The sequence below is a fragment of the Arvicanthis niloticus genome, chromosome 26 (genome assembly GCF_011762505.2).
Source record: "Arvicanthis niloticus isolate mArvNil1 chromosome 26, mArvNil1.pat.X, whole genome shotgun sequence".
Lineage (NCBI taxonomy): Eukaryota > Metazoa > Chordata > Mammalia > Rodentia > Muridae > Arvicanthis > Arvicanthis niloticus.
Window position 1 is genome coordinate 12,639,116 of NC_133434.1, and position 12,670 is coordinate 12,651,785.

The 12,670-nt window shown below is 52.1% G+C and overlaps 1 protein-coding gene across 4 annotated transcripts; it reads right to left on the minus strand.

Annotated features, from left to right (window-relative positions):
• Positions 1 to 1,588: 1,588 nt before the first annotated feature.
• On the minus strand, positions 1,589 to 11,904 carry C2cd2l (C2CD2 like). 4 transcript variants are annotated; one of them, XM_076924861.1, is made up of 14 exons: positions 11,154 to 11,904; positions 9,169 to 9,264; positions 8,543 to 8,662; positions 8,250 to 8,360; positions 8,055 to 8,171; positions 7,849 to 7,960; positions 7,613 to 7,721; positions 7,006 to 7,070; positions 6,784 to 6,911; positions 6,515 to 6,689; positions 5,743 to 5,850; positions 5,465 to 5,601; positions 5,093 to 5,378; positions 1,589 to 2,628 (listed from the first exon to the last, which is right to left on the minus strand). In XM_076924861.1, exons 1-14 carry the CDS (start codon positions 11,505 to 11,507, stop codon positions 2,417 to 2,419), a joined length of 2,130 nt encoding a protein of 709 aa, XP_076780976.1. In that variant the 5' UTR covers positions 11,508 to 11,904; the 3' UTR covers positions 1,589 to 2,416. The 4 variants fall into 4 exon arrangements, with proteins under 4 accessions (XP_076780976.1, XP_076780979.1, XP_076780978.1 ...); XM_076924864.1 differs by having other exon boundaries at positions 2,367 to 2,628; positions 5,465 to 5,598; positions 5,743 to 5,847; positions 11,154 to 11,657; XM_076924863.1 differs by having other exon boundaries at positions 2,367 to 2,628; positions 5,743 to 5,847; positions 11,154 to 11,657.
• Positions 11,905 to 12,670: the final 766 nt, after the last annotated feature.

A 12,670-nucleotide genomic window follows, 5' to 3' on the forward strand; every position in this document is an offset into this window, starting at 1 on the left:
CCTCTTAGTGGAAGAGGTTACAGGTATGAGGCCCTGAATTCTGTCATCACACACATTAAAAAAAGAAAAAAACCCTAAAACAAGTGATGTCACACACCCATAATCTCAGCACTGGGAAAGTTTAAGGCCAGCCTGGGCCACATAGCAAGACCTTGTATCAGAAACAACAACAAACCATGCTGTCTATTCAGAAGCCAAGCCCAAGTAAGTTAAACATTAAGGCTAGAGTTCAGAAGTGGCCTGATTTTCCCGGGCCACTTTCATTTTAGAGGTGAAGAAACCGAGGTCCAGGAAGAAGTAGCAGCTTGGGCCAGATAGAGATATTTGTGGCAGACCTAGTTTCCTGCCTATTGGTTCTGCATTCTGCCTAACCTCCTAAAGCAGGTTCAATCCTGTGTGATATCCCAAAGGACAGGAACCAGAGACATACCTGTAGGTACCTAAAACTCACCTATGTTAGGAATAGCACTTTTGTTTGTTTTGGACAGGGTCTCATTATATAATCCTGACTAGTGGGGAACTCAGAGATCCTCCTGCTTCTGAGTCCCAGAGGTTTGTGTCTGTTAGTATTCCGTCTAAACTCCACCTCCCCAGTTACCTGGCAGCAGCCAGGTATGCTCCTCCCCACAGCTACCTGGCAACAGCCAGGTATGCTCCTCCCCACAGCTACCTGGCAACCACCAGGTAGCCTGATCCACTATAAAAGGGGCTGCTTGCCCCCTCCTCTTTCTCTTACTCTCTTGCGCTCTTACTCTCTTATCCTCTTACCCTCTCGCCTCTCTGGCCCCTCCCCCACCTTCCTCTCTCTCCACGTGGTCATGGCCGGCCTCTACTTCTCTTCTCTCCCCACCTTTGCCCTTTCCCCTGAATAAACCTTTTCCCACTTAGAACCGCGTGGTCTGGAGTGATCTATTCTCAAGGCGTTCAGATATTTCTTACAGTGTCAGTCACCACATCTGGGTCCATCCTCTCTATTAAATATTGCTAGAGACAAAACCCAGAGCCTTGGGTATGCTAGGGCAGGGCTCTACCTTTGAGTTATGTCGTCAGCCCATAGTTCCCATTTTACAGAAGAAAAACTGAGTACACAGCCAGATGTGGTGTCCTAGCGCTCAGGAGGAAGAAGCAGGGGAACCTGTGATTCAAGCTAGCCTGGTCTACTTAAGGAGTTCCAAGCCAGCTAGGACGAGATAGGTGAGGCGCTGGATCAAAAACAAACTAAATCAACTGCGCTCCTTTATTTGTCCACGGTCACAAAGGTAACCAACCGGTCAATGTTGCTGGGTCTCAGATAAGAACAGTGCAGCCTCGGAGTCCACACTCTGAATCTCGTTAAGGCCCAGAAAGAACAGCCTGTGGGGGAGGGGCGAGGACAAGAGACGACAGGCCTTTTTGCAGCAACTTGACTTTTCAGAGTGTAGTCACTCAAACCCCTCTCTACACGTGTCCTTGTGTCCGCGGGGGTCGGGGGGGGGGGGGGGGAGAGCCATCTGTACCACGTGACTGCCTGGGTCCCGGTCAGTGAGCTGCCCGCTCTTATCAACGCCTCTTATCTAGGCCTGTTTGCTTTTCAAAGGATAACCAGCGATTCCTGTTTATAAACTCCAATTTGATTTTAATTAAATAAATTAAATTCCAAGCCATCACACAGCAATGGACATCATCTCCCAACATACAGAGGTGTAACCTTGCTCTATGATCGGACCGTCTTTAAAGCTCCTGAAGCCGGCTCTCTAGGGAAGGGTTCCTCCCAGCTTCCTGGCTCCCTCCTTCCAACTGAGCCACTGCTCACGGAGAAGGCATCAAGTACAAAAAACGGTAATAAAGGGGAAGGAGAGACGAGGAGCGATGTGGGAGGTAGGGAGGTGGGGAGTGCCTGCCCCCCATCCCGGGCACGAGCCCGGCTTCCTATGATCTGCCAATGTCTTCTGAAGGCAGACATTGGTGCTGGTCTAAGAAAGGACTCCCAGGTATAGAAGCCTGTCCTGGAGATTGCCTTACCCTTCTGGGACAGAAAAAGGGTCACCTGGGAGAGATGCCCTCTATCATCTGTTTGCCAAGGGTTCTAGACCACATATATAAATAGAAAAGAGAATAAATAAGGAAGAAGGGTCTGCTGAGGAGAGAGTGCTCTGGGCTCCCCTCTGGGGGCAGTACCAGCAGAGGCTTCTGAAGAACGTCCACACACGCAAGACAGAGCCTGCCCCTTACTCTCAGCTGCCAAACTCTCCTATGTCCGCAGCAACAACTGTTACCTCTCAAATGTTTCCCCGCTTACCCCACAGCCCAGCGTGCTGGGGCTTCCTATAACCCAAGGGCTTTCCTGGCCCCAGCACTGGGAATCCAGGAAGGGGTACAGTAGGGGGTGTGGGGAACAGACTAAGAGAACTCTCGCTCTCCTCTAGTTCGGGGGCTCTCAGAGCTGGGGGCTAGGGTTGCCATTGGCTTTGGGTTTGGATTTAAAGGAAAAACGCTTGATAAGGCGACGGGAAAAGCTGCCAGCCTTCTTCCGGACGCTAGGTGTGGCCGTGGTGTTGGACAGGTCATCGTGTGACTGGCTCAGACCAGCTTCCTTCTGTCGGGGCCTCCGGCGGAATATGAGTTTAGTGCCACTGCGCAGGAAACTCACTGTAGAGAAGAAGGGAAACTGAGGTGGGCGGAGGGGCACAGGACCGGGATGAGGGTGGAGAAAAAACTTAGGGGGCTCGTACAAAATACAAGACTGGAATCTGTCTCTTGCCTAATGCCTGCCTTTTTCAGGAAAGGCAATGGAAGCACACGGGAGTTTCACCCATCCTGAGGAAGGAACACAGTCCTAGGGGGTGGGATATGTGCGCCTCTGACCATATCCCCTGGAGGAATAACAAGGGTTGGGACTGCCGATCTGGGAGGACTCTGCCGACTGAGCCTCCTTTCAGTGGAAAGACAAAAGCTGCACAGAGGGTGTTCCTTAAGGCCTATAAATCATAAAAGGAAAGGTGGATTAACATACTACATTCCAGGGTGTGAGCAGTGGGGAGCCTAGAAACCTCAAAGATGTGAATCTGGGGAACAGAGAGAGGATGGTGCTCACACAGCAGGCTTTGGATTCTCGGACTCCTTTATCTCAAGTGATGCAAGCCACAGATCTAGATTCTTTTCTGTTAGTTTTGTTTGAGCAAGAACCTGGCTTCGTAGCCTGGGCTGGCCTTGAACTTATTACATAACCCAAGCTGATCTTAAACCTACAGCCATCCTTTTGCCACAGACTCTGGAGTACTGAGATTACACCATGCCCTACACAGTACCAGCTTTTAAATAGTAAATAGATCACAGCTGACAGGGTCATTGGTCAATGGGGAAGATGTAAGACAGCAAACTCTTTGTCCTTTGAAGTTAGAAAGGTTGTTTGCAACCTGAGTCACAGCCAGAGGGGGAATGACATGCTTCCTCCCTTCCCTCCTTCCTTGACAGTCTCAATATGTGACCTGTAAACTGGCCTTCAACTCAAAATCCTGCCTCAGCTTCCCAAGTGCTGGGAATTCAGGTATTGCCACCCAGCTCAAGGGATCTATCTATCTATCTATCTATCTATCTATCTATCTATCTATCTTTCCTTTCCTTTCCTTTCCTTTCCTTTCCTTTCCTTTCCTTTCCCTCCTTCCTTCTTTCTTTCTTTCTTTTCTTTTTTGAAACTGGCTTTCACCAGGTTGGCTTTGAACTCACAGATCTACCTGTCTCTGCTTCCTGAGTGCAGGGATGAAAGATGTGTATTACCATGGAGTACACTTGCTCAGGGGAACAAGGTTAAGATTGGCATGGAGTAGAATTTCTCCATACAACTGGGGGTACAGAGAAGAGGAGGGAAAGAAAAAAAAAAAAAAAAAAGCCCGTGAATTCTAAGCCAACTTTGTGTATAGTGTGAAACTCTGTCCCAAAACCTAAGCAAGAGTTAGCAATATATCTCAGCAGGAGGCTGGGCAGATGGCTCAGTGGTTAAGAACACTTGCTGCTCATCCAGAGGGCCAAGGTTTGATTCCCAGCATCCACACAGTGGCTCATAAATGTCTATAACTCCAGTTCAACAATCTCTTTCCACCTCTTTGGGCACCAGGCACCCATGTGATGTACACGTAGGCAAAACACTCAATGCACAATTTAGAAAGATCGTGAAAGCCGGGCTGTGGTGGCGCACGCCTTTAATCCCAGCACTTGGGAGGCAGAGGCAGGCAGATTTCTGAGTTCGAGGCCAGCCTGGTCTACAGAGTGAGTTCCAGGACAGCCAAGGCTACACAGAGAAACCCTGTCTCGAAAAAACAAAAGAAAAAAGAAAGAAAGAAAGAAAGAAAGAAAGAAAGAAAGAAAGAAAGAAAGAAAGAAAGAAAGATTGTGAAAGATGTCTCAACAGGGAAAAGTGTTTGCTGCCAAACATGTGACAACTTCAGTTCAGTCCCTGGGACCCACATGGTGGAAGGAAAAAAACCAACTACAAATCCTCTTCTGACTGTGATTGTGTGCTGTGGCTGGTACACATACATGCACACACACACACAAATAAATGCAATAATTTTTAAAATGGCTGAGCGCGTTGTCGCATATCTATAATCCTCGTAATTGAGAGGTGAAATGAAGGCTTGATGACCAGACATTTACAGTCAACTCTGGATATATAGCAAGTTTGAGATAGCCTGGACTACATGAGATGTCTTCAAACAACAAAAACAGTGAAAGAAAACAAGCCCTTTAGCTCAGGAAGAAAGGGAAACACGGTGACTCCCCGTGCTGTCACTCCAACTTGTCATATCCAAGCTCAAAACTTCCCGAGCACCAGACTTCCCGATCTACTGGTGAGCTCTTGATTCTTGAAAGCAAGTTAGCTAACATTGTCTCCAAGTTGTCTAGTAGGGCTGAGGTTACAACGCAGTCCAGAAAAGCAGCAAACAGCTGGGTGTAGAGGCCCATGACTAGAATTATCACTTGGGAAACTGAGGCAGAAGAAGTATTGTAAATTTGAAACTAGCCTGGGCTATACAGTGCATTCCAGGCCAGACTCCGTCTCAGCCCCACCCCCTCAAAAAGCAATAATAAGGATAACTTATCCATGGCTCCCCACCTTTGTGATCCTTGAGGCTTCTGGTCTCCAGGGCACCAGTAGACCCTGTTTCTGACTCAACATCATCCACAGATGGCCTCTCAGAAATGTCTGAACGTGTCGTCTCATCTGCTTCCTGGACACTCGTGGGACTGGAGAGGGCATCCACGGGTCCTGGGGATGTCGCTGATGGGTCTGAGGGAGGTGACGAAGGACCACCACTGGCTCCTGCATCATCTTGCAATGAGGCTTCCAGAGAAGCCGCATAACCCAAGGAGAGTGCCAACTCGTCCTGCGCGATGGGCACCTGCCAGGAGGGACAAGTTTTAATGGGCAAGAATGACCCATGAGGGCTTTCTCCCCATTTTAGCTCTCTCCCCAGAGCTCTGTTACCTTGGAAACACCAGAGATGATGAGCGTGCTGCGCTTGGTGGGTGTCTTCTTGGCTGCCCGCCCACTGGGCTCAGTCAGCTGGCGAATTGCTGTCTCTGCTACTGGATCCAAGCCATTGGAAAGGTGGCTTTCCCCTGCTGGGGGATACAGAAGATCCATGGCTTCACTTCCACCGGGCTCTTTCTTGGGTTCGAACCCCTCTTGCACCACCCAAAGTAGTTCTTGACTACAGGGACCTTAGAGCCACCCGTGCTTGCTCACTCCCCTGACCCACTCACGGCTGCTACTGTGGGAGGCATTGCTGGGGCCGCCGCTGCTCTCACTCAGCACAGTTGTCATCTTCTCAGTCACCTCCACCTTGGACGGGGAGCGGGAGGGGGAGTCTGCTGGGTGGGGAAGGGTCAGTGAGCTGGGAGGTGCTTTAGAATGGTCCCACCCCTACTATCTTTATCGAGATGCAGACTTTGGTTGACTCAGAGGGCAAAGATGATTAAGGGGGATTAATCACAGGGTGATTAAGACGATGCTGAAAGAAAAGATGCTACAGGAACCAATGACAGTATGGGAAAGTGCCATCGGACCCACTGAAGGGTATAGGGAGATGCCAAACGTGGATAGAGAATGTTTAGGGGACCCTGGAGGTAGACAAATTGCCATGGGAGCCCTAGAAATGGAACAAGTGACATAAGGCCACTGGGAACAGAAAAATGCCACGACATTGGGCTTGCCAGAAGAGGTCAGGGACCACTGCAGGGTGGGACAATTAGCCAAGTTGGGACTAGAGTCAAAGAAGGAAAGAGACCCATGGAATGAGAGAAAGCAATTTAGAACAAGAGGAGAGGATAGATGATTCCTAAGGGCTCAATGGTGAGAGGACAGCTGAGGGGATGGAGAGGTGCAAAGACAAGTGTGGGAGACAGGTGGAGGAAGATGCAGACTGGACCAGAATGGGATGTCAGGAAGATGTGCATGTGGCAGGCATTAAGGCTTCCCCCCTCCCCGTCCCCTGTCAGGCAATGGGGGCTAATCTGAGGCCCTACTACTTTTTACCTAGTTTGCCATCTACACGGGGGCGGGACTGGACAGTAGTGACAGTGGTGACGATTGTGCCATCAGGCATGATGGTCCGGTCCAACTCAATCTTCTTGGTGGGTGTGATGCTGGGGCGAGGGGTGGAAGAGGTGGGAGTGCCCAGATTCCGAGGGGAGCCCTGCTCATAGTGTAGCTGCCAGAGAGTGGGGAGAGAGCGAGGGGTCAGGATCTCAGAGAGACTGCCCCGTGCTGGTCTATCCACCTCTCCACAGTGGTCACCTTCTCACCTCTGCTGTCACAGTGGCTGCTGGGCTCAGGGATTTCCCGGGTCCTGGGGTCAGTGGGCACACTTGTCTTCGTGACAGTGGTCTAGAAGGTGAACCCACAGGCAGTGTGGCTTGGCCAAGGAGTTCAGCTAGAGACAAGAATGACGCTGTGAGCCGGGCCCAGGAGCAAGACCTGCTCAGCACCCACTCCAAAGTGTCCCTTCTGTCCCACGCTCAGCTCACCATCTCCACAACTGCTGCTTCTGAGCACTTTGAGGGTCAGCTCCCGGCTCTGAGGACCCAGATCCCTGAAGGCCGAAAGAGGATGGATAGGTCACGTGAGGAGCATAGCAAACTGAGCCCGAGTCAGTCAAAGGCTAGAGGCAGAGATGTGGGCAAATTGTCCACCTTCCTGGGACTATGGACCAAGCCATGAGTGGAAATCACTTTCCTCAGCCAGGTACGCACATCCCCAACACTCCCCCACCTGATGTCTATCTCAGGCTAAAGCTGCCTCACATTCTGTTGCAATGCTACTCTTGCCCGAAGGTGTGGTTTAAACAGACTTCTTCCATGAAGATTCATCAGATCTTTATTCCATCATGAGAATTCAGCTCCCCGATTGAAGCACCCCCATGGCATGCTGTGCACAGATCTCAGCTGGCAAATTTGTCCTATCTTCCCTAGGTACATCTGTCTCTGCTTCAGGCCCATGAACCACCCAGAGGTGGGGCTGTGTTCCTTGTCTGTGTTCTCAGGGCCTGGCTAGCTCATGCCAAGACTAGCCTGGAAAGGTTTCTTCATCCTGACTGCCCATGGGCACAGAGGTTAGGAGCACAGTGTGACTCACAGAGCTAGATCCTCTGTCCACTCCACCTCAGGGCCAGCCCTCATGGGTTTGGTCCACTTCTGTTGCATGGGGTTGTCAAGCTCGGCGGCACAGCACAGTTCCTCAGTACCTGTAAGGAAACAAAACTTGGAGGATGCTCAAACAGAAGAAACAAAGTCCGGAGGACAGAGGAGCTATTTCCTGGGCAGAGGGGAAGGGGCTGCCTATACTTATGGCAAGGGCAATGGAATTCTCACCTCCTAGTTCACTTCCCAGGTGAGATGCTCGAAGCTGCCGTAAGAATAATCGGGTAGGTCTGGAGATGGATGGCTGGGCCTGGGACATCATGGGTGGCTTCTCACTGGGTACCTAAGAGGAGAAGGAGGTAAAAAGAGAAATAATCCTGATACAGGATCCTGGAGAAGGAATACATGCAAACCTTTCCCTTTGGGTGTTCACTCACCAGGCCTCCTGGGGCAGAGCAGGCCCTGAGGTTGACCATCATGGCGGGCTGAGTGCTGACTATAGCGTCCTTGATCAGTTCCTCAACTGTTGAAAGCTCTGGTTGTTCCTCATCTCTCTGCAGAGAGGAGAAGAGGTGGAGCCTCTGCCCTGCTCCACTGCTAGCTCAGTCTCTCCTCTGCTGCCCACTTCTTACCTCCCTAGTCTGCAACTTGGGAAGCACCTTTAGGCTGAGATCTGGGCGGTCAGTGAAGGCCCAGGACACCAGTAGTCCCTCATCCGGGATTTCCTCCAGGCTGACTTCCAGCTAGTGACAAGAACAGAAGGATTAGTGGGACCTACCCCATTCTTCCCAGGACCCCCTGCCAAGTCCTCAGGACCCTTCCTTCCCGAATTCCATCGAATTCCATCGCAGAGAGGAGCCAGAGAGAAAATGCTGGCCAACTCAACTGCCCTCTGCCCAACTCAGCTCCCCACATTTCCCTCCACCTGTGTTGGTGGCAGTGTCAGAGTGACGTGGTAGGTCTCCATGGAGACGGCAGCGGGGGACTGCTGGGTCACAGAGATGGGGAAGTGCACCTCCTCAGCAGAGAGCTGGCAGTGCAGCACCTGAAACAGGGACTAGTGTCAGGCATTAAGGAGGACACCCACCTGGCTCTGCCCTACCTTACAACAAACGGTTCAATAGACCCTTTCCCACTTCTGTCATTCTTGGGATGTCCTTTTGGGAGCCCTAAGCTTCTCAATTAATTAGACAAAAGCAAAAACTCAGCTGGGTGGTGGTGGCTCATGCCTTTAATCCCAGTACTCTGGAGGCAGAGGCAGGCAGATCTCTGAGTTTGACGCTAGCCTGATCTACAGAGTTCCAAGGCAGGCAGGACTACACAGAGAAACCCTGTCTCAAAACAAACCAAACAAAACAAAGCCAAAAAACTCTTCTCTCCTTAGAAAACACACACACACACACACTTTGCCTATCACCTCAGTGAGATTCTCACACCTCCTGAAACAAATCCTTAGGTCCTTTAGGCACATAGAAACCTCAAATTAAGTACCCTCTTACTAAAGGGAACCTTGGGGTCCGCCCTATCTTGTAGTGCCCACCAGACCCTTACCATGGTACGCTCTGATTGGTCTATGCAGGTCACATGACTGATGCTGGCTCTTGGTGGGAGTTGGGGTATCTCCTCAAAGGCGATTTGGATGGAGCTCTGAGGAAGTAATGTGGGCACAAGATCAAGTCTCTGGAGCTGTCCCCTGCAGGGCTGGTCTGCACAATTGCTGGCTGGATTCTAGCACTGCAGAGGCCTCAGCTATAGGCTGGCCTCTGGCCCCTCCTTGCCTCAACACTTTAGGACAGAAGATTTTCCCTCCAGCCCCACTATCTCCAAGGATCTGCAGCTCGCCTTGAACCTCGGATAACTCTTCATATCCCAGGAACCTCTCTGTTCTCCCTGACTCCCTCTTCACCCCTCCACCTAACCGTTCATTCTAATCACGAATACAGGTAAACGACAAAACAAATTGACATGTCCGTTGCGTGTTCATCTGCAGCTGGCCAAGGCCGAGGGTGCAATGGTTGTGTCATTTGCTATAAAAGAAGAGGGAGAAATAAGGCTAAGGCTTTTCCCAAATAAACAGGATATGAATGGGCAAAGGTATCCTATTACTCTGCCTAAGTTCTTAGAAATAAAGGCTAACTTATCACGTCTCCAGGAAACTCCATCAGAAGTGCTAGGAAGAGGAGCAAGCTCAGAGGGAGGGCTGGGGGTCCCAGGCCTAGATAATTCCTTAGGGCGGACAGCAGGAGTATTAGGGAGCCCGGGAAGCCGATTAGCTTAGCCCTCAAAAGAGCCACTCCCTAATTCTTCTGCAGCAGTGGAAAGCAGGATAGAACTGAGGAGGGGGCACAGCCTGGGCTGGCAATATGTCCTCCGGATTTGAGACAGAGAAAACAAAATGCACAGAGCTCATTCACTTTCCCCAGCAAACCTCCCTGTGGTGGGAGCTGTCTTCTTCAAAAGTCATGCCAACTGGGGAGATGAGTGCTTGCGAACTCTCTCTCTCTCTCTCTCTCTCTCTCTCTCTCTCTCTCTCTCTCTCTCTCTCCTCCCCTTGTGAGAGGCCAATGTCCAGCTGAGTCAGCTGTCCCAGGGAGCTGCCTCTGACCCAGGGACAAGGTACAGGAAGAGCCAGGTTGGACAAGTAGGGTCAATGTATAAACTGACAGATGTCATCTGGCTTTCAGCGGGCCAACTGGGAAGAGGAAACAGGAGAACTTCTCCGGGCACCTCAGTTTCTAGGCATCTGGATGAATAGGATGAAGCCTCCAAGCTCTGAGGGCTGGAAACAGAGAAGGACCTCTGCACGGGGAGCTGATAGACTGAGGCTCAGGAAGGGAAACGGTCCAGAAAAGGGAGACCTCTGCCTTCCACCCAACCTCGGTCTCATGACTCTGTTTCCTGCCCCACTTCCTGGGAGGCCAGATGGCCATGGTGCAATGGGTGGAGGTAGGCTGAACCGGTTCATGAACGACCCTTAAGGGGCAGCCCAAGTTCATTTATTAGAGAGGACGCAGGTTATCAATATGCTCTTTAATTGAAGTCCGTTCCCTCCAACACCACACTGCAGGCCAGCCTGGAGGACTGTAGTACTGACGTTACTGGTAAATAAAGGGACGATTCAGTTACCGTGGGGGCTCTACCTGACCACCAGGTTTGGGGAGCTTGAAGTCTTAACTGGGTGTGGTGGCATGAGGACCAGGCAAATTCCTTCTGCAGGTGCACCTGTCTCCCTTGGCCCAACCAGCCCAGTCTAGGCGGAAGTGCCCTCAGGCACACGGATTAGCGTTGCTATGAGAACAGTAACTTGTGCTGGGTTTAGAACCAGAGTACCTTGCCCATAAAAATAGAAAATTTGGTACATAACTGGACTTCGTTACAAGCCCCAGTCTAACCTGCCCGCTCTTCTCTGATCTGAAAGAGAAAGCTGCAGGGTTCTCCAGTTGATCCCCAGACCTAATCCAGCCCTCCAAACGTGAGCAAGCTCTTCCCTAGAAGGCAAAGCTGAAAGGACGACACAGGGGCTCAGTGCAACTCACCCCGTCCCTGCAGGCCTGCTCATTCAAGGCTCGCACCCAAGCCCGTTGCCAGTTCTCCCGGAAAGACTTGAAGGCAAAGAGCGAAGCCAGGAGGCCCCGTACGCCAGCTTCCTCGGGGGCGCTGGTTCGGGTCGCCCGCAGACGCAGCAGCGAACGCCACACACCCAGCTCGCGTAGTGAACCCCCGGGCTCAGCAGCTGAGGCGGGTCGGGAGTCTCGGCCCCCACTGGTCCGCGAAAGCCACAAACCCCGGGCATACTGCAGCATCCAGCCCAATACCGTGATCAGCGAGGCGGCGAAGAGGATCAGCAGGGCCGCCCAGCCCACATCCCGCTGCCCCCAGTCGGGATCCATGCTCCCGCGGGCTCGGGTCCCGGATCGAGTTCAGCCGCTGCCCCGGGGGAGCATGGCCCGGATGGACCGTGGGGCGTGGGCGAGCTCCCCCGGGGCTGAGCGCGCGGGCTCCGGGGCTCTCCGGTGCCTCCGAGATCCCAGGACCAGTGGGTGCCACGGATAGAGAAGAGGTCCTCCGGGGTCGCGACGCTTGGGCTCTGTCTCCGTGGCCGAGGATCCAGATCCCTAGCACCGGTGATGTGTGTGACCCCAGCAAGGCTCGAGCTAGCACTCGACTCCTCCCACGGCGTGGGCCCCTCCGGACCCGGGTAGGGATCAGTCTGCAAAGACACCGGGGCTCGCGGGCCGGCACCGGCTTCGGGAGGGCTGCGTGCGCAGAACTGACACTGACAACACCGCCGGCGCCCCGCCCCCACCCGCCCTTAAAGGAGCCGCGCCCTCACCGGGCGGGGCCGAGCTAACCCGCCGCTCAGAGCTAGAGAAGAGTGGAGGGGGGCGGGGAGGGTTGAGCTGTACACGTAGAGGATTCCGGGATGAGAATAGGTGGAGACTTTTAACTGTCCCGCCCCGTCCTGAAATCCCTGTGCACCCCTTGTGTACCAGGCAAGGGAACTTCATTTATCTGAGATACTGCCTGTTTTCCCCTACATTTCTTAGATTTCTATGGTTGGACGCCTGCGGGTTAAAAATGAGTTAGTCCCTGTGGAAATCACCACTCACTTTCAACACCTCCTGGCTCAGCAGCTTTTGAGCCTAGGCTGAAGCTAGGTGCTGGGTGAGGAGGGGGTAAGGTATCCCTGACAAAATCCAGCTAATATCAACGGCGAGAAAAATGAAGCTAAACCTGGTAAAGGTAGAGAATAGAGCACCACCATCGTCCTCCTTCCCCTTGGAACTAGGATTCAGGAACCTCCCCCCACCCCATTAACCTCCTTGCTTGCGTGGGTTTGTTCTCGAGATATTTCCCAAGCCCAAGGCTGAGTCTGTTTTTAAAAATAATACATTTCCATAGTAACAGCTCCTGCCTGTGGAGCACGTGTAGAAGGGATGGTAATGAAAAGGGAGCTGGCATTGTAGCACTGGACTATCAATAGATTTGGTCAAAAGACTCTCATCCAAATATGTGGCATCCCGTGTAATGCCACCTGACTATAGTCCTAGCT